Here is a 21,263-nt window from a genome sequence, read left to right on the forward strand (position 1 = left end):
TTCACAAATGTACTGTTAATTGAAACCCTTTATTTACTAAAGTCACACACACTCCCCCCCCTCCCCCGATATATTTGAAGTATTTAAATTTACAGTTCGTGCTGGTTATTTTACATGGAAAGGGAAAATATACAATCACATAGGACAGCAATGCCCCTCCCCCCCTTATCCAACTTCTACACAGAACACTTGGAAAAGCCAGCTATCAATGATGTGCTTGCTATTTGGCCACGTTGGATACGTTCTTAGTACATTTAAATAGCCAACGTCCAAAAATTCACTTTAGAATGGAACTGGAAGGTGATGACTGTCTGCCCTTGGATACACTAATCACATGTCTTCCTGATGGTTCCTTATCATTTTCAGTTTATAGAAATCCAGCACATACAGGAAGATATTTACACAAACCATCACCCATCTCAACAGTATGGTATCCTGTTGAAAGTTTATTTTTCACTTGGTTAGACTATAATAAATTTAGTTTAATCCTTTATCCAAGTGTGAGCAAAGTTTGTGGCCCTGAAAGTATCTTCAGGACTGGGGTAAGGTGGTACAACACCAGGCAACTCATTGCAAAGGTGGAGCAAGTTAACATTACTCCTATCTCAGTATCTCCCATAATGCAAAACACATTTCCTTGCAGATGTGTTTTGCATTATGGGAGATACTGAGATAGGAGTAATGTTAACATTAAGGAAAGGGCACTACCCAGACTAGTTTCGACCTTTATTGAGGTCTCTTCGGTGGGAACCTAGGCCCAAGTGGAGATACCAGGCAGAAGCATTAGCAAGGTCATCTCTTCACCACACTTTTGCATAACTTCCAGGGATAGCCTCTCATTCTTTCCCCCTCTTTTCTTCTACTCTTTTATAATCCACTCTGGATTAATCCGATGAAATCCCCTCACTAACTTAAACGTGTCTATCTCATATAACTTCTTTTCCTCCTATCCACATTCCTTCAGTCTTTCTCTCTTAGTCCTGATACTGTCTTATTCACTTGTCTCTGGACCTTCTCCAGTGTTTCCACATTATAGTGAAAACCAGGTGATCAAATCTGAGCACAGTAATCTAGATGTGGCTGACCAGTGCTTTAAACGGTGGCACAACCACCACCTTATCCCTATATGTTACTGTACTTCTTATCATAGCAGGAATATAATGTGCAGTCTTTGCAAACTTACAATATGCCCTCTAAAATTCAGTCTACTCAACTATCACTTCTATTTCCCAAATCTCATCCACTTCCTATAGTGCAGTACCATTAATATAGTACACAACCTTATATTTCTGCACTCCAAAATGCAACACCTTGCACTGATTAAAACTGTAAACCCACTCATTTTTCCAAGCCAAAAAAAGCTATTCAGTCTTCCTGAAGGGAATTAACATCAGCAGTGCTACGTATAAGTTTCTCCAATTTTGTATCATCGGCAAACAACTGAAGATCTCCAGTCAAGTCCACATTTTATGCATTGTACATATTTACTATAGATTTTGCAATATTTTGTATGTGAGATTGATATTTATAAAATAAATACATTGCTGTTCTTTCCACATGACTGATCAGAAACAATATGCTCATCACTGTCCCATGTGAGCTTGAACATAAGACAAATTTATGTCATTCTTGGGGGGGCATCAGTATTGACAAATTCGATTTATGAGTATGTACTTCAAATTAAAAATCATATATGAAGAATTTTTAGAAAAAAATGTTATATATCTAGTATTGTGTAGTAATTTTGATAAGCAGTTTCCATTTTTATTCTGCAAGACCACTATTCTAGGTTTTGATCTACATTTGGAGGAATTTTAAAACTGCCAGGAAATCAAAGTTGCCATATGCCCTTTGCAAAAGAGATAGATGATAACACTATGTATTAAGTGTATCCATTCTGTGTGTGTGTTTCAAATATGAAGCAAAGATATGTGGAATATGGGGGGGGTCTCAAAAATATTTGTATGTGTAACTTTTTCTACAGTGATGTTTTAAAACATCTGTTTGTTATGAATATATCTCAGCTTATCTTTAATTGGCTTACATTAAAAACATGTATTCGGGGTAGCATCAGATGCTTTCTCAGAATCATGGTAGAGAATTCTGAAACTTTAAAAACAGGAAGTCACACTCAGTAGTAACTTGCCAGTTTCCTGGCCCTTTATTTTAAATGTTCCATGCATTCTTGATTCTAGATAACATCTTTTCTTGACATTTTCTTAGCCATGATAAGAAAATCAATTACATCATATATACAATATTAACAGTGTTCACATAGACATAGAAAGCACTTACATTCATATAGAAAAAAAAATTTTTTTTTAAGAAATTCTGAATTTTATTAAACTTCTGTTTTCTGTGTATATTGACATTGTGAAATATAACATGTCATTAAGAAAATAAAATGACTGTTGTGCCAGTAAGATCTAAAAGATGTCACAAAATAGAATAATGGAATGTATTTTTTAATAGATGGGTATTATTTCAGTAATGTTATGATATGGTAACAAACTGATATTTTAATATTCAAATGATTGTAAATATCTTTTTAAAAATCCACATGAAGTATATAAAAGAAATGCATTTGTTAACAGTTCATCAAAAAAAAAAGCTTATAACATTTAATTATATCCTACTGTCATGACAGACTGATTATACTACATGATTTATAACAAACTTAGTACATTTCTAGAGAAATATTAAAGAAAACATTTTATTTTATTATATATTTTTTGTATATTGTAATCAGAATATTATTTTTGAAATAAAGAAATTATTTCATTAGCTTTCTGTTATTAATGTTAATAACTTTGATGTTTACTACCGTTTAATATATTCTTAAGAACAGACAGCATAATCTAGTTAACTTAAGTGGTGTGGGGGAGTGGTCTGAAAAGTTCTGATATAACCACAAGAAAGAACATTGGTCACTTTTATAACTCTTCTACTAGCTGTTCTTTCTTGCAGTTATATCAGTTTCTTTAATATCGTTTTGTTCTAAGTGTTTGTCAGAACTTTCCACACACCCCAATTTGTAAGTAACAGATTATCAAACCAGATCTTACCTGTATAGGATGTGTATTATAGGAACTGCAGTATATATTTTGCTTAGTGTCATCTCAGCATAACTACTATTTTTCCTCTCTCATTTTTTTTCTATTTTGGCAGTCTTTGTGCATACCAGTTTAATGATTAAATAAAGTACAATTTTAAATAAATTTATTTTAATCCTTTATCCAAGTGTGAGCAAACAAAGTTTATGCCTGAAAGTATCTTCAGGACTGGGATAAGGTAGTACAACACCGGGCAACTCGTTGTAAAGGTGGACCAAGCTAACATCACTCCTATCTCAGTATCTCCCATAATGCAAAACACATTGCCTTATGGATATATATAATGTTATGCATTAAGGGAAGGGCCACTACCCAGACAAGTTTCGACCTTTATTGAGGTCTCTTCAGTGGGAGCCAGGCCCAGAGTTGGAGATACCAGGCAGAAGCAATAGCGAGGTCATCTATACCTATAGGAGTTGCCTGAAGATACTTTCAGGCGCAAACTTTGTTTGCTCACACTTGGATAAAGGATTAAACTAAATTCATTATAGTCTAACCAAGTGAAAAATAAACTTTCAACAAAGTATAATTTTATTTTGTTCTCAGCATTACTTTTTTCTCCCTCTCAATGTGATAGGCCTTTTAAAATGCAATCATCTGCGCATCCATGACAAAGTGAGGTAAAAATCAGGAAAGGATTTTCAGTTGTCAGCTTTCTTTACGTAATGTCAAATTCTGTTTTATATTATAAATCGCTTTTTTAATGCTTACCTTACCTTGTTGCATCTGGAGATTGTTGGTCATTACAAATGCTTATTTTGTCATAATGGTATATGACCAATGACAGGATACGATATGCATGCATCATTTATCTTTAGAGTGCTCACTCATACTGCAAGGTAACCAATTAATTGTGACTCACGACCAAAAATTGATACTGTAGTGGGCAGCAGTAATGTTTTTAGATTGTTTTCTGAGTTTCTGCTGTGTCATATGACATTACTGCCCCTATCATCTAACAATGTTTCAAAACAATCAGAATTGAAAAACACATTAATTTAGTTGTGTATCTGGGGGGTTTATTTTATTGAGAGTTTGTATGATGCTGATTGCTTTCATGTTTACTCATAATGGCTGGGAAGAAATTGTTTCTTTGTTTGTTTTCCATACAGGTGATTCAAGACCTAAGTATTAGAACAAAAATTTTTTCATTAATAAAATAATAATAATAAATTTATATCACTTATAAAATGTAGTCTACGTAGTTGCCTGGTGGCTTTTCTGCTTCGCAACCATATGCCTGGGGAGGAGTGTCCTAGGTTCGATTCCCGTCGACGACGTGAGGAGCTCAAGTTTCTTCTTCAGCCATAGCCAAGTTAGCCAGTCTTGGGCATGGACTTTTTCTGCCAGTTTATCTGGGGTGTTTCCTCCTGCAAGCAGGCAAAGCGACCCCGTGAACACACACACGGATTACAGTCATGAATATCGCCCTTAGGGGATGCAGCAGAGGAGTAGCGAACTGGCTGCATTAATACGCCAGTAACCCCTCATTAGGAGGGGACTCAACCAGTCCTAGACGGACCAGAAGGATAGGATAGGATAAAATGTATGTGTTTTTTTTTCTTCACAAACTGATAAACCCACTAATAGATAAATAGATAACATGCTTGCTTCAACACTCTTGATTATATGGGGTTTATTTATTTATTTCGTGTGTGATTAAGAAAATGTAAAATCATACATTTAAAGAAATAGACATTAAAAGAATGCAGATTAAAAGCATACATTAAGAGACAAAAATGTTACTTGCATACAATTTTACACAAAAACATAAAATGTCAAATTTCACTCATCCAGTGATTAATATACTTTAAAGCTGTTTCATTACACTGCATTAAATCTTCTTGGGTACATATATTATTAATGTCTATTAGGCAGCATTGCAGAAGATGATCCATGGTTTGTGTTTCACCACATGAGCAGCTGTCATTGTCTGTATCTCCATCTTGCCATATTCTGCTTTGATCTGCCCATTCTGGAATGAAGTCTATTGAATGTCTTCCATCTTTGCCAGTCTAGATGTGAGCCGGATGGAAGAGATTCATGTAAGTTCAGAGGCTCTGGAGATTGTTCTTGCCACATTGTTGACCTTGTGACTTTTATGGAATCAACCAACGGTTCCACTGAGTGAGTAAAACTTTTCCTTGAGTTTAGCCTCCTATTTGCTGCAACATGTCCATACAAAGGATGCCATTCGTCATTTAGTTGTTGTTTCTGCTCATATCTAGTGTTGTTCTTCTGATATGAGAAGGTGCAATATCAGATGAGTATTGATGGTCAATTTTTATAGGCTTAAGGCAGCCGGTAATGTGCCGGCATGTTTCATTAAGAACCTTGTCAATATTTTGACATGTGATGCTATTTTCCAAACAGGGCTAGCATACTCAGCTGTCAAAAAGCAAAGCACCAGTGCAGAGATGTGCAGTACTTTTGGACTTGCACCCCACCGAGATGATGTTAATCAGCACAGAATGTTATTACATGTTTGAATTTTAGCTGCTGTCTTCTCTGTGTGTCACTTATAATTTAAGTTCCTATCTAGTGTGACACCTTTCAAAGTTGGATTTCAATAATTGACCAATTTCATGCTATTCCATTCTATATTCAACTCTCTCCTTGCCTCCCTATTATTGAGATGGAAAAGACACATTTGATTTTTACTGGGATTTGCTTTCAGTTGGTTTTCCTTATAGTAAACTGTAAGGATTTCTAGCTCTTGTGTGATCTGCTTCTCAATGTTATCAAAGGATTTTGCTTGATAAGCTAATGCTCGGTCATCAGCATATAAGAAGGTTCTTGAGTGTGGGTTTATAGGTTGGTTGTTAGTATATATATATTGAAGAGGAGGGGGGGAGCACACTTCCTTGAGGTAGACCAGTTTTCTGGATATGCCATCTGCTCTTTTTTTTTCCTTGAAACTCAACAAAGAATTTCCTATTGAATAGTGGCGATCTGAATACCTTCATTAACCGATAGCTGTTTGTCATGCTGTAAATTTTGACTAAGCTTTCTAAGATTGTGTGTCATATGCTGCTGTCAAATCTATAAAATACAGCTCATGCTGCTAACTCCCTTTCAAAGCCATCTTCAATAAACTGTGTTAAGTTTAATACTTGTCCAGTGCATGATCTTCCTGGTCTAAATCCTGCCTGTTCTTTTATCAGCACTTCCTCTATTTCTGGGCTTCATCTGATCAAGATTAACCTCTCATACAGCTTCAGCATTGTGTATAGGAGAGCTATAGGCCTGTAGCTCTTTGGATTCTCAGCTGGTTTACCCAGTTTCAGGATAGGTGTTACTTTCGTTTGCCTCCATATGCTGGGTATTTTAGCAAATTTTAACAACCATTCCTTTGCCTTTTCTCCCAGATTTCTTAGTATTTTGTTTCTGATATCATCTATACTGGCAGCTTTTCCTGGTTTTAAGACTTTTAGGGCATTTTCTAGTAAATGGTTCTTCAAAGAAATTATTTTCTGAATAATCTCTTTGAAGAATCCCTAACTTTTTCATGTAATCTTTGGGTATTTTAACTTGGGTACTAGGTTTACCATTCCGAGATAGCTGAGTTGCAATTTAGTTTGCATTTATGTTAACTTCGGTTGCTGCTGTTGTTTGGTCACCAGATAATTTTTTGAGTAAGAGCCAGACTTTCCTGCTACCATGTTTCATATCTAAGCTTTTAATTTTCTCTGCCCATTGTTGACTTCTTTTTTTCAGACATTGCTGCTATAAGTTCCTCTCCTGCATCAATTGTTTCTGATGAAAATGGATCATTATCATATAGGTCACAATATCTTTCATATATTTCCACATTGTGTTCTGTAAAACCTGGAATATAACATATTCTACAACCTTAGGGGATGTGCCTGGTAGCAGATTGTCTAATAGCTTTGAAGTTTCCATAATTTTCTGGTGTGGGTGAAATGTTGAACAAGTTTATGTCTAATTCTCTGAAGAACTGTTCCCAGTTAGCTTTTTTAAAACTGAAGTGTCTTCTAAGTGCGTGGGATCTCTTAAGTCAGTCTGGTGGGAAAACTTGAAGCATTATTGGTCTATGTTGTAAACTTCTGATTGGTGCAGGTACCTGTTTAGTGCACAGATTAGCTATTCAATTACTAACAAATCCAAGGTCTGGGTTATATCCTCTTTTCCATCTTCCACTGTTAATGATGATTGCTGTTTAGGATCTTGTATTAGACTCATTTGATTACTTTCAGCTCACTGTTCAACTAACTCTCCATCCTGATTTGTTTCACTATAACCCCACTATGTGATATGACTATTAAAGTCACCCCTATAATAATAGCAGGTTTCTTTTGTGTCAAATACTGGAAGATTTCAAAAGTAAAGTTATACTGGGTGGTTTATATACTGAGAAATCACTGATGTTATCCAGATTTATTCCAAGGATTTCTATGTTATTTTAGCTTGTGGCTAGGCATCCTGTAACCTGAATCTCCTGCTGAGTGAAAATGGCAGTTCTATATTTTTCATGTGGTATTTCTGTAATGAGCTTCATTTCAGCAATTTTAGGTCTGGCTTGTTGAAGTCCTTTGTGTGTCTCCTGTTGACATAAAATATCACATTTTTGTAATAATATCTTCTTTTACATAGGAGAGGCCCTTTATATTGTGTAAGATGAGTTGTATAGGGTAAAAATTAGCCACAGCATTAACAAAAGCTTATAAATCGACCAGATCCAGGATTAAGCATTTGACTGATATATTAGGTGACCCTGGCTATATATTTGAGTACACCCAGATATTCTGCTAATATCCATCTAGAAGAACTGTGTCCATCATCTACACTATAGCCATTCCACTGTGGCAGATCATGCCCAAAAGATCTAATAGAGGGAAAACTTCCCTCTTAAAGAAAAAAAGTATTTTAATCAGAGAGCATATTCATTATTTTGTGTGTTGTATGTTTATTTTTAATTATTTTGTATAGAAGCAAAATATGCCCAAAAAAAAAAAAAAAAAAAATTATAGCAAGCTTTAAAACTTAAAAGTTGGACATTTTCACATTCAAACTGTATAATAATTTTTCCTAATAAAGAGAATGTCTTTATAGTTATTGGTGTTTTAATGAAGCTATAAGAGATCCATGCCAAAAAGCATGAATATGGTTTGGATTTCGTGAAATTACTTCATGTAACTCCAACCATAAAACGGTACTATAAAAGAGCTAAGGTTACACTGCATGGAAAGAAATCAGTGGACTCTCTCTATGGACAAGGTGCATCATGCCATGTAACGCATCAGCACAACTGTGTACAGATGAAATCGCTGTGAGAAGGGAAGTGACAGAGTTTGAAAAGGGTGTTGTGATATTATGCCATATTGCAAGCTTATTGGACCATCCCAGGTTAACAATCAATGATACCATACTTCGATAGAAGCACAGGGGGTCAACTGCAAGTGCCACCCACAGTGATTACTCACTACACTCACTAAATGTGACCAGAGCGTACTATGGAGGATAACATGAAAAACTGCCATTCGTTGGCCGCTGCATTGAATGCGGAGTTCTGGGCATCATCCGGGACACGAATCTGCATAAAAACATTCAGAACCGAGGCTCACAACATGGATTTCCATTGTAGGACCACAATATGCAAGCCCCCACATTACCCAAACCAACATTCAGCATTGTCTTTGGTGGTGCAAAGATAGTGTATAATGGAACATGAAGCTTGGAAAGCTGTATTATAGAATAACGCTATATCTTCCAAGCAGGTTCTCTTACCAGAGTGCATAATCCCACCTATGAAATTTGGAAGTGGCAGTGGGATGGTATGGTCTTGTTTTTCTTGATTTGGCCTTGGACCTCTGTTTGTGCTGTCACAAACTTCAGATTCTTGGAGAAATATGAACATTCTGGACAATGCAATGCTTTGTGGCATGTCTACGGAACTTACTGTTGTCTCTTTCAGCAAGACAATGTGCTGTATCATTAGCTGCTATAAGTGCATGGCTTGTGGACACGAATTTCACCACACTTGACTGTCCTTGATAGAGCCCTGATCTCAACCCTATTGAACATCTGTAGGATGAACTGGAGCATTGGGCTAGATCATTGGATGACTTCCTTACAGCAGTCCAGGACCTCATTATATGCCTACATGAAGGATGGTCCAGAATTACAATAGTAATTTTAGCGAGATTACCACCTAATTATGGTAAGTATGCTATATAGGATTGTTGCAGTGAAATGGAGGTCTTATATCTTAAGGTGGGTGCAATGGCTGTTTGTTCTTCACACTGTGGTGTCCATCATTGACATAGTGCTGACAACTCCTAAAGCTTGAAATTAAAATGTGTAACATTACAGAATAAAAATTTGTTAAAATTAAAAATTATCAGTATATTTTTTGGTTTAGGAGACACGATTTAGAGTGCGAGTATTGTTATTTTTGCCAGAAGGTTTTTTTTTTTAATGCAGTAGTTGAAGGTTAAAATTTGTTTTCAAGAGAATACAAAAACTATTCTTGAAGGGAAATATGATAATTATATTTGTTGAACTTTCAGATTTGGTTGCTAGAAAAATTTTTTTATTTTATTTTATTTAGTACGGAATTCATACTGGAACTGAAATAATATCAGATAGAAAATGCACAGCCAAAATATGCATAGATATATGAAAGAAAAAAACCTTATAGAACACCTGTAGTATACATGATCAGTCATCAGTAATAATCACAGTGCACTTGCTGTTTCAGATCGTATTGTTCAAAGTGTGGAACTTGAAAACAAGTTATGAGCTTGTTACTATGCTTCTGGAGAGTAAAAGGAAGTATGTTATCTAATGTCATGTAAGCAAGATTATGTACGTTTAATGCATTGGTCTGCATTTATCGTGTATTGGTCATGGCTAGAGATTTTGAGGAATGTAATTTGTTTTCATTTTCTTCCAAATCAGTAATGGTGGCATTTTCGATATCTGGGATGTTTTAATTCCATAGTATCTAACAATATTTCGCTGTTAGGAATTTTGCTTTGAAACGTTTATGTAATCAGTCAAGTATATAGATATTTCAATCACAATAATGTTCAATGAAAACCTATTTTCAAAGAATGAATAGTGGATCTGATACCAGCTATATATGGATCACAAATAGTGATCCATATATAGCTAGAATGGCATCCTGGTTGATGGGTAAATTTGTAAACAATATTGTAGATCTAATTATATTAGATGGCATTATTGTAATTCATTATTGGTTTTATTATTTTGGATTTTATTTGATTTTTATGATGCAAAGACATCAAACGTCATACTTCTCTAGGACATGAATTTCAGCAGTACATGATAAATGGTTTGTAGGACAGTCCCACACATACATGCCCTAGCTGGGATTCGAACCTGCAGCCTCTTGGCTGGAGAGTGGATACTCTAACCACTCAGCCAATGAAGTTGCCTTATTATTGGTAGTGAAGACAATTTTGTTATCGAAAGATACACAGTATGATGAAGCCATATGAATGGCTTTATAGATGTTATGAGTATATTGGATCTTTAAGACGGGGCAAGTCATTAGTATATTTTTGGGATGAGGAGACATGATTTGGGGTTCAGTGGAGAACATAGTTGTTTTGTATATTATGCATCTCTTGGTGTAATGCAATGGTTGATGAGTATATGTAAGCATTAATAAATTATGTTTATTTGAGTGTTTTTTTATTATTATTATTATTGTAAGGATGATAATAAATGCAAATAATTTGTGGGTATATGGTATGGTACACTTTTGTATTTATGTAATGATCAAATTTTGTTTCTTGTATTGTAATAGAATTGAGTTATAATCCATGGTTAAAAATGGTATTAAGAAACAAATAGTTTTAACATGGATATGTCTACTGGCCTGTACAGAACAGATATCATCAACATTTTCCATTATAAAAAGGAATTGATTCAAAACTGGCTGTTTTGATTTGATTGTTGTCAGATTATGGAAGGTGGAAACAAAGTTATCACTGGGCTTAGAAAATAAAGTGGATTGTTACTTGCCATCTGAAGAGATTGTTTAGTATCAGTGCAGGCTTATTGCATATTGGCTGGTTCTAATGGTAGAGATTCTGAAGAATGTAATTTGCTTTTGTCTTCTTGAATATAAGTTATGGTCCTATTATCAAGTAGTTCAGTACTAAATAAAATAAAATCTTTTGAGTAATTGAATTTGAAATTTCAACAAATATGGTGATTGTCTTTCCCTTGAAGAAAATTTGGTTAATATTCTCTTTAAAGCAGATTTTAATCAGTGATGTTAACTATTTAATTTTGAGCATTACAGAATGGTTATGGGATCAGTCCCTTGTCTATAAAGCTTACCTTTTATGTTACTACATGTACTGAATTAATTAATTAAAAGAAACACACATATTAACCACAGTGAAAATTATTTAATTGTAAATATTTCATCCCTAAGTGTCTTAGGACATCATCAGTACAGTAGTTTTAAACAATAATGGGAATAACATACAGTTAGGGCGCATGATTACAATAGAATCTCATTAAACGTGCATAATGTGCTACAGAAGTTTAAAAAAAAAAAAAAAATTATTTAACACAATTTTGTATGACAATTTCCCATACTTTAGGAATAGTAAGAATGTCGTTGCGGTTTAAGTTTGGTCTGTGTAGTAGGGCTTCAGAACTTTCTTTGTATAAACATTCATGTTTATATAAAGATTAGACTTTTCCCAGTGGATCCTATGGTTTGGATTTTCAATTCCGTGTTGAGAGAGGCCAGATTTCTGTGGTTTAAAAAGATGAATGTGGTCTTGATGTTCCAAGATGTGTTTCTGAACAGACCTACCTGTCTGTCCAAAGTAAGATAATTTTGAAGAAAGTAAGAAATTCCATTCTCATTTGCATGAGAATGGAATTTCATAAACACCAGGCAACATCAATGGTGAGAGTTGTCCTTAGGAGAAGGTAACAAGTTGTAAATTTGGTTGATAGGTTTGTAAGTAGTGGCAAAATTGTATTTTTTCGTAATTTTAGAAAGACGTTCTGAAATGCCTTTAACGTAAGGTATGAGAATCCTATGGACTTCTTCCTGTCTGGTTTGATGTGTGGAGAAGTGACTGGTGATTTTTTGAGTTGTTTTAGGATTATATCCATTTAGGATGGCTGTATTTTTGATTACTTCTAAAGTATTCCTAAAGTATGGGAAATTGTCATACAAAATTGTGTTAAATAATTTTTTTTTTTTTTATACTTCTGTAGCACGTTTAATGAGATTCTATTGTAATTATGCGCCCTAACTGTATGTTATTCCTATTATTGTTTAAAACTATTGTACTGATGATGTCCTAAGATACTTAGGATGAAATATTTACAATTAAATAATTTTCACTGTGGTTAATACTTGTGTTTCTTTTAATTATGATCGCACCACAGGTTTCGTTATTTAAAAAAAAAAATACATGTACTGAACTCAATACTATCTACTTAATCTGTCCAGTCCTGTCAGGTGTCATCTCCCTCCAGGAGATTGACTACCATGTGTCTCCACCATGTCCTATTCTGCGCCTCTCTGCTGCATTCTTCATATGAGAGATAGATCCAGTCTTCTATATTTTTCATCCACTCCAGTCTTTGTTTTCCTCTCTTTCTCTTTCCCTCAACAGTTCCTTCGAGAAGTGTCCTTTGTAGGCAGTTATGTCTCAGAATATGTCCAAAATATCTGACTTTTCTCTTTTTAATTTCTTTCATCAGGCTCCTGTTTCCACCTGCCATCTCTAGTACCTCTTCGTTTGTCTTTCCATGATATTCTCATAATTCTTCGCAGCATCCACATTTCAAAGGCCTCCAGTTTTTTCACACTCAGATTGGAGAGTGTCCATGTCTCTACTCCATATAATAATGTAGACCATATGTAGCATTTGGAGATTCTTAGTCTTGTTTTCAGATTTAATTCTCTAGATGTTAGTAGATTTTTCATCCTGTTGAAAGCTGACCTTGCAATTTCAATCCCTTTTCTAATTTCATCTTCTGTCCTGCCATTCTCTGTGATCAAGTGTGTATTTTTGCACCTGTTCTAATTTATTTCCTTCTATATTGATGCATATTTTTGGTATTTTCTTTTCTCTTGAAATTATTGTGATTTTTGTCTTTTTAAAGTTGAAACTGAGGCCATACTGTTCGCTATACTTGAGGGTTTCATCTATAAGAGTTTTGAGGTCATATTTGTTTTCAGCTAGAAGAACCGTGTCATCTGCATATCTTAGGTTATTAATATTTCTGCCCCCCCAGTGATTCCTTTGAGGTTACTAATTTTATTAAATATTTCTTCTGTGTACAGGTTAAAGAGAATCGGAGAAAAGACACAGCCTTGTCTCACACCTTTCTGAATGGGGAATTCTTCTGCGGTCTCTCTATTTATTCTCAAAGGTGCAGTCTGTTCCCAGTAAAGATTAGTTAATAGCCTAATGTCTTTTCTATCCATGCCTATTTTTGAAAGGATTTCAATTAATTATTCATGTTGGACATTGTCAAATGCCTTTTTGTAATCTATGAAGCAGAGGTATACATCATTTTGTTTTTCTAGATCTCTTTCTATGATGGTTCTGACGTTGAAAATGCCTTCTCTTGTACCTACATTTTCCTTGGAGCCACTGTGTATCATTTATTTCTATGTTTATTTTTCTTTTATTTCTTTCAAGAATAACGTATAGGAGGACTTTTAATACTTGACTGATGAGGCTGATTGTCCTGAAATCTTCACATCTTGTAGCTTTTGTTTTTCTGGGAATTGGAACGAAAATTGAGTGATTAATATCTTTGGGTAGAAATCCAGTCTCGTATTTATTGCATAATTTTGTTAGAAATTTCAGTCCTCCTTCATCGAGAGCCCTCAACCATTCTGCCAAGATGTTATCTATTCCTGCAGCTTTATGTGGTTTAAGTTTTCTGGGGGCATTTTCACTTCACAGAGTAAAATGGATGGTCCTTCTAAATCAGTCTGTTCAGGAATATAATTTCTTTGTTGTTCATATAATTTCCTTGTGTATTCAGTCCATCTTTCCATGATTTCTTTTTTATTCATTGGAATATTGTCTCTAATGACACTTGCATGGTTTGCTTTATATGTCCTGCTTGTCATTTCTCTGATCCTTTCATGCATTTCTCTGCTTCTGCGTTTTCTATCAAGGTTTTCTATATCTATACATTTATATTTAATCCATTCCTCTTTGGCTTGCCTGCATTCTTTTTTTATTTCTTTATTCATGGTTTTATATTCAGGCTTGTTCTTTAATTTTTTTCTTTGTTCCATCAACATCAGTATTTTTTCATTCGTCCAAGGTTTATTCCTTTTTAATTGCGGGAGTGTATTTTTGGGCTGCTTCATTGATCCTATTCTTGAATGTTTGCCAGTTCATGTTAATTTCATCAATTGGTTTTCTGTGTGAGTTGTGGTGTCAGACTTGTTAAGGGATTTTGTAAATTCTTTTATAAAGCAGTCTTTAACTTCTTGGGTGTTAAGTGAGTCTGAATTATAAGTTTCTCTTATGAATGGTTGACTTGGTATCTTAAGTTTTATTTTGATTTTTGCAATCACTGGGTTGTGGTCCGATCCTATGTCTGCTCCAGGATATGTTTTTGTTTATGTTATTGCATTTCGGAATCTTTTGCTTATTATTATATAGTCAATTTGGTTTCTATAGATGTCCCCAGGGCTTTTCCAAGTATATAGTCTTCTGGGAGGATGTTTAAACAGTGTGTTGGCAATTATGTCATTGGTTTCACAGAATTGAATTAATCTTTCACCTCTTTCATTTCTGATTCCAAGCCCTTGGTTTCCCATGCAAAATGAGATTTTTTCTGATTCCACTTTTGCATTTAGGTCGCCCATCATTATAATAACATCATCTGACTTAGCACTAGAGATTGCAGTTTGGATGTCTTCATAAAACTGTTCCAACTCTTCATCTGGGTGATCTTGGGTTGGCACATATGCTTGGATAATATACAGGTTGAATGGTTGTGCAGTTATTTTGGCTGTTATGATTCTGTCATTTATGGGCCAATATCCCTGTAGAGATTTTGCAATTCTATTACTTAGGACAAGCGCTACTCCATTAAGGTGTAAGTCACTGCCAGAGTAGATTATAGTGTGATTATTTCTTATTATGCCTGTATCTGTCCACCTCACTTCACTGATACCTGCAAGTTATCTAATTTGCCTGCCTCATAGAGTGTTCTGACATTCCATGTTACTATTTTCAAGAGATTGCTCCTGGTTTTCTACTTAATCTACACTATGCTTTTAAGACAGAAATATTTAAAAAAAAAAAAAAAAAAAAAAAATTGGGGTCATTGTCTTAACATATACAAGCAATGTTTATTTTGTTATATATATATAATATTTTATTTTATTTTTTTTTAGTTAAGCCATGAATGCTGAAAAGCTTAGTAAACTTCAGGCTCATGTCCGGATTGGAGGAAAGGTAAAGAATCTTTTTCTTCTGGAATAACAATTTTGCTTGAGAAATTCCTTAACTTGTACAATAAAGGGAAGTAATTTTCATACATCTGTTTAAGAATTTGGATTTAATTCCTCTTGCACTATCATTTAATTCAATATTACTAATTAATGTCTTGTTTTGTGCTCATGCCTTCTGTGGCTAATATTAAAGTAGATTTTATTCATTTTGTGTTTAGTTTATTATGGGCATTTACAATCGAGAGAGAGAGGGGGGGAATCAAAATGCAGTTAGTGACAAAGTATTCGATATGTTTTTTATGAAAAAATAAAAATTAATGCATGCATAAATGACTTATGTCAGGAGTCGGGAACTGGCTGCTCCGGAGTCACATGCGGCTCTTTTATATTGAATTAAAAGATACATAATTAATACAAACAACTAAATATTGTCTTGTGGCACTAGGTAACTAGTGCCACGGGGAAATTTTGAACTAATTGATCAGCTGTCCTGTCAAACATCGTGGTTTTTAGATACATATGGATTTTAACTGTCAAAATAAATATTCTGTTAACTTGTTTATTGTGGTACTACACTGGTGTTTAATTTAGTGTCAGGTAATATTATGCACAAATTAATTTTTATTATGTTATGTTGAATTTGTGTTTTTACTTGCAGGTAAATTTGTGATAACAATCCTAATATGAGTTCAAGAAAAAGAAAAATAATCAAAGAAAACAGAGGATTCAATAAAATATGGATAGAGAAATTTGCATTTATAGAAGTAAATGGAAATCTGTAATCATGTATAATGTCTCTGAAATTCATATTTCAGTATATGAAAAATAAGGACGAGATACGTAAAAAAAAAAAAAAAAAATTAAAGATTTACCTCTTTCGGCTAGAACTGTCAAGGAATGGAGTGTAACAATTTCTGCAGAAGTTTCAAACATGCAAATTATGGATATTAATCCTGCCGATTTTATATCTATTGCGATTGATGAATGAAATGATATTTCCGATATTGCACAATGCTGTGTGATGGTTAAATATATCACATCTTCTGGTATTTGAGAAAAACTTCTTGATCTGTTAACACTTAAATGACACATTACAAGTCAAGATATTTCAGAAAACCTTCTAACAAGTTTACAGAATAAAAATATAAATATTAATAATATAGTATGCATTGCAACCGATGGCGTGCCTTCTATGATTACAAAAAATAAGGTATTTGTTAAATTATTCTCCACTCATATTCCACATGGAGTTATTTCATTTCATTGCATTTTGCATCAAGAAGCTGTAGTTGCAAATTCTTTGGGATTATTACCATAACTTAAAAGAGTGATGGATGTTGTTGTGCCAATGATCAATTTAATCCGATTTCAGGCATTGAACCACAGACTTTTTGACACATTTTTAGAGGAACTAGGTAGTCAACATAAAGATTTAGTGACATTTACATCTGTATGATGGTTATCTAGAAATTAGCTGTATACAAGACAGTGTTCAAACCAGTTTTAACTAATGGATCTGAGAGCTGGGTCAGAAGTAAAACACTTGACCAAAGACTAGAGACCTGATATGAGTCCTGAGAAAGATTAGATGCATGAACAGATGGCATCAATGGCAATATCATATTAAAAACGAGGATATTGGGAAAGAGCTTGACATTGTCAACATTCAGGAATGCGTTAGCAGAGCTAATCTCAGGTGGTGTGGTCACTTAAACAGAATGGGCGAGGAAAGATTAGCAAAACAAGTGTTCTCTGCCAGGTTGGCAGGAAAACGACCCAGAGGAAGACCAAGATATAGGTGGATTGATACGGTACAAAGTGCCTTAGACAATAGAAATATATGATCTGGTGATGTTGGAGTCTTGACAAGTAACAGGCTGATTTGGGGGAAAATTGTAGATAGTAATGATGTAAATTTTTCATATAGTAGAATCATATCCTGTACATCCCTTGAGGGTATATGGCAGGAATTTGCTGATGATGGTTATCAAGAGGAAAAGCATTAAAACGTTCTTTTCAGTGCTTAAAAGAAGTAACAGTTTTCTTAACCACTAAACGTAAATCATGTGGAACTTCTCAGTAATCCCAAATGGATATAAAAGTTTTGTTTTTTTGCTTGATATGACAGAACATTTTAATAAGCTAAATTTGAAGTTGCAAGGGAAGGAAAACACAGCCTTACAATTACTAGAGGAAGTCCTTACCTTTGAACAGAAACTAAGAGTGTTTTTTAAAGATGTTAATGAAGAAAAATTTATATATTTTAAAAATATAAAAAATTAAAGATTGAATTTAAATCAAGAAAAAGTTGATTGCAAAATATTCACTGAAATGATTACTGTAATTTTAGATTAATTTACAAGCAGATTTCAGGATTTTAAAAAACATTGGGAGATGATGAAATTTATATTACATCTGTTAAATTGCAATTTAAAATTAATAGATATTGGAGCTTTTCCCAGAATATGAATTGCAGAACTACAAATGGAGCTTCTGGAAATTCAGAATAAAAGCATCTGGGTACAAAAACTTCAGGAAATGGTAGCACAAATTGAAGAAAATGAGGAAACTATGGAAGAAACACCACAGGAAAATATATTTAAATGATGGAATTCTTTCCCAGCTAATTATTCAAATACCAGGTGACTTGCTTTTGGGATTTTGACTCTTTTCTGTTCAACGTACAATGGCGAACAAATTTTCTCTTCAATGAATTACATTAAAAATAAGTATAGGAACAAATTGACTAATGAAAGTTTGAGAGCTGAATCACTATTAAAGTGCATGACACTTTAATAGTGCAATCTTAGATTTAAGTAAATTGGCTGAGAAGATGCAAAATCAAAAGTCTCATTGGTGAATTTTAAATTAAAACAAATATCTATTAAAATACATAATATTGTATTTTTGTTCAGACTAATTCTTTTTGCAATACAAATTCCAACTTTTTTGCAATATTATACTTAAACATGTTTTGTGATTAAAAACTTAATCAAACTTAATGTTGTTTTATTTATTGAACATATAAAAAATTTATATGCAAACATAAAAGTGGTATTTGATATCTGGAAGTACTGAATTAAAAACAAATTTACTTAAGTTTGAACTAACCACAACTTTCAGTCACCAGGAAAAATCGAATTGAAATTGCAGATCCCAAAATTTTGTTTCAATTAATTTTTTTGGTGGAATGGCTCTTTGGTTCAAAAAGGTTTCCAGCCCCTGATATATGTAATACAGTAGAAAACCGATTCACGGTTCTGATTAATGACTACTTTTTACAAAAAAAAAAAAGAAGAAAAAGAGCATCCAGGATATTCTTTATTAATCACCACTGAAACTTTCAATTATTTGGATGAGTGTTAAGAGAGAAAAAAAACTTTCTGGTGAGAATTGGGAGGTAAACCTAATATCATTTGAATTTTTTAATGTTATTGAGCTTGCTTTATAAATTTTTCAAGTGTAGGAATTTTTTGAGTCATTATATCAGGCAGTTAATGTAAAGAAAATGGAAAAGATTGTTCTAATAACACCATGTTCCAATCCAAAGACTTGCCCAAGTTAACATGGAGAGAAGAAAATATGAAAGATTCATCGACTGTTATTATTAACAGTGATATCTTTATGTTAGTTCAGAACACAAGAATATACAGAGGATTTGAAATTGGAAGTGTCGTCACTTAGTTTTGAGTAAGATAAAGATGAATATCACATTGAAAAGAACAACATATGAGAAAGTTCACCTATTAAAGTTGAACAGCTTTTACAGGTGAACTTTAGACTATCGACAAAATGATTCTTGTACCTCTCGTGAGCGAGAGGTACACGATAAATGCATATTAAAATTGCAGTCATGCTATGTTGTCTCTTGCCAAACTTCTGTTGCCCTTCCTTACCTTTTACACTCACAGGGGTCCTATTGTTTTGTTATCCACCAGAAAGATGATCTTGGTAAATATCCTCTTCATTTCAGATAACAATACTCAGCGTTTCCCTTTAACATTTTGTCAAAAGAATCTTGTCCATACTGCATACCATAGATCTTCTGGTCTTAATGACTTCAGAGTTCTATTCTATATCACTTCTTTTATTCTCTCCTATTTCACTGATATCTATCTGCAGCCTGTAAATTAGCTCATATTTAACTCATTTCTAAGAAGGACGACAACTGTCCAATTTTTCTCACTTCAGTTCATTTAAAGTAATGAACAAAACCATTAACTTGATGTCTAATAAACAGTCACAAGTGTGGATTCCAGCACTGTTAATCAACAAGAGAAGTGCTTGCATATGTCATTCACCTTTGAACAAATGTCATGGAAAGGTTGCATCTAGTGCCCATGTTTTATTCACTTCAGTTCTTTAACCTAAACTGTTTTACTGATAACAGAACCAGTACTAGTAGTCTTAAATTATGATTGCCAAAGCATTATTCTGTTTATTTATGCTTATGGCTACATGAAACTGGTAAGTGAAGAGTACAATTACAATTTCCAATGACAAATGATGAAAATCTTAACATATATAAAAGTTCATTACATAAAAGGCACAACCAGCTTTCTAAGTCTTTTCTTTTTTTTTTTTAAATAAAGCAAAAGTAACTTGTCATAATCAGTTATGACAAGTTACTTTTGTCAGGGGCAATTATTGTCCTACTGTAACAAGTATGACAAGGCTGCATGTTCTCACAACATAAATGTAGATGTATCTTAGGTTTAATTAGAGAGCAGTTGTGTCTTGTGTGAGAAAACTTGATCCATTAGAGGGGAGCCCATTTCACATTGCATCATCTTCTAACATGAGGAGTTCTGTTGATACCATGACGAAGACTGTGAGAGTGACTACGAGAATAGAGTCTTCGTGATGAGACAGGACCATGATCTTCTGTTTCCTCCATAACTGCCGCCACACCAACTACAGGTCAAGGTCCAGACTGGAAAGCCAATTCAATGCCTCATCCGTCACTTTGTGGATGTCCTGTAGCCCACCACCGTGAAATTGCCTCCTTGGGCAGTCGTACACAATATGAGTAATCATCTGAGCAACGGGAGAACAATCACAATAAGGGCAATCTGACAGCCCCATTTATGTAGAAGGTAGCCACATCTGCCCTGACTAGTTCTGATCCTGTTTATTGATGACCAAATCTTCCTAGGAAGATCAAAATCAGGCTGCGGAGCACATGGTCTTCTACCAGAAGTCGTTTGTTGGACCAGTGTTCTCTCCATATGTCAGATATTGATGGCAGCGGAGCTGAAGAGAGTTCATCCATGGACCAGAGAGGCTTTCTAGATTTGAAGCATAGACTAGGTGGGTTTATGAGAGTCTGATGTAGTGGCAGGAGTGGGTTGCTCACTGCTTTATTAAATTCCTTAATCGAGGCTTGTCTTCTCCGTATGTGTGGTGGAGCTATGTTAGATAGAACAGGCAGCCAGGAGAGAGGGGTGCTTCTCACTGTCCCACTAATTGTGCGCATGGTAGAGTTTAGCTGGGTGTCTATGATGTTAGTGTGTGTGTACTTCTTTCCCAAACAGGGGCATAATATTCTGCTGCAGAGAATGTGAGGCCTAGTGCAGACGACCTTAGGATTTCTGCACCACAACCCCAGGTTGTTCCAGCAAGCCTTGAAATTGTATTATTTCTGGTTTTAATTTTATTGGAGAGGTTTATGATATGCCTTTTATAGGTTAGGCTTC

General features: G+C 34.4%; 1 protein-coding gene across 1 annotated transcript in view; it reads left to right on the forward strand.

Moving 5' to 3' along the window:
• Nucleotides 1-21,263, forward strand: part of LOC150108584 (transcription factor BTF3 homolog 4-like) — a 126,180-nt gene that overhangs the window by 28,407 nt on the left and 76,510 nt on the right. Inside the window, exon 2 of the mRNA XM_090390872.1 lies at nucleotides 15,511-15,571. Within this exon, the coding sequence (XP_090246998.1) occupies nucleotides 15,518-15,571 (54 nt within the window). The 5' untranslated portion in view covers nucleotides 15,511-15,517. The remainder of the gene's footprint in view (nucleotides 1-15,510; nucleotides 15,572-21,263) is intronic.

This window comes from Typopeltis vanoorti, chromosome 3 (assembly GCF_054136105.1).
Source record: "Typopeltis vanoorti isolate ZY-2024b chromosome 3, IOZ_Tvanoo_1.0, whole genome shotgun sequence".
NCBI classification, from domain to species: domain Eukaryota; kingdom Metazoa; phylum Arthropoda; class Arachnida; order Uropygi; family Thelyphonidae; genus Typopeltis; species Typopeltis vanoorti.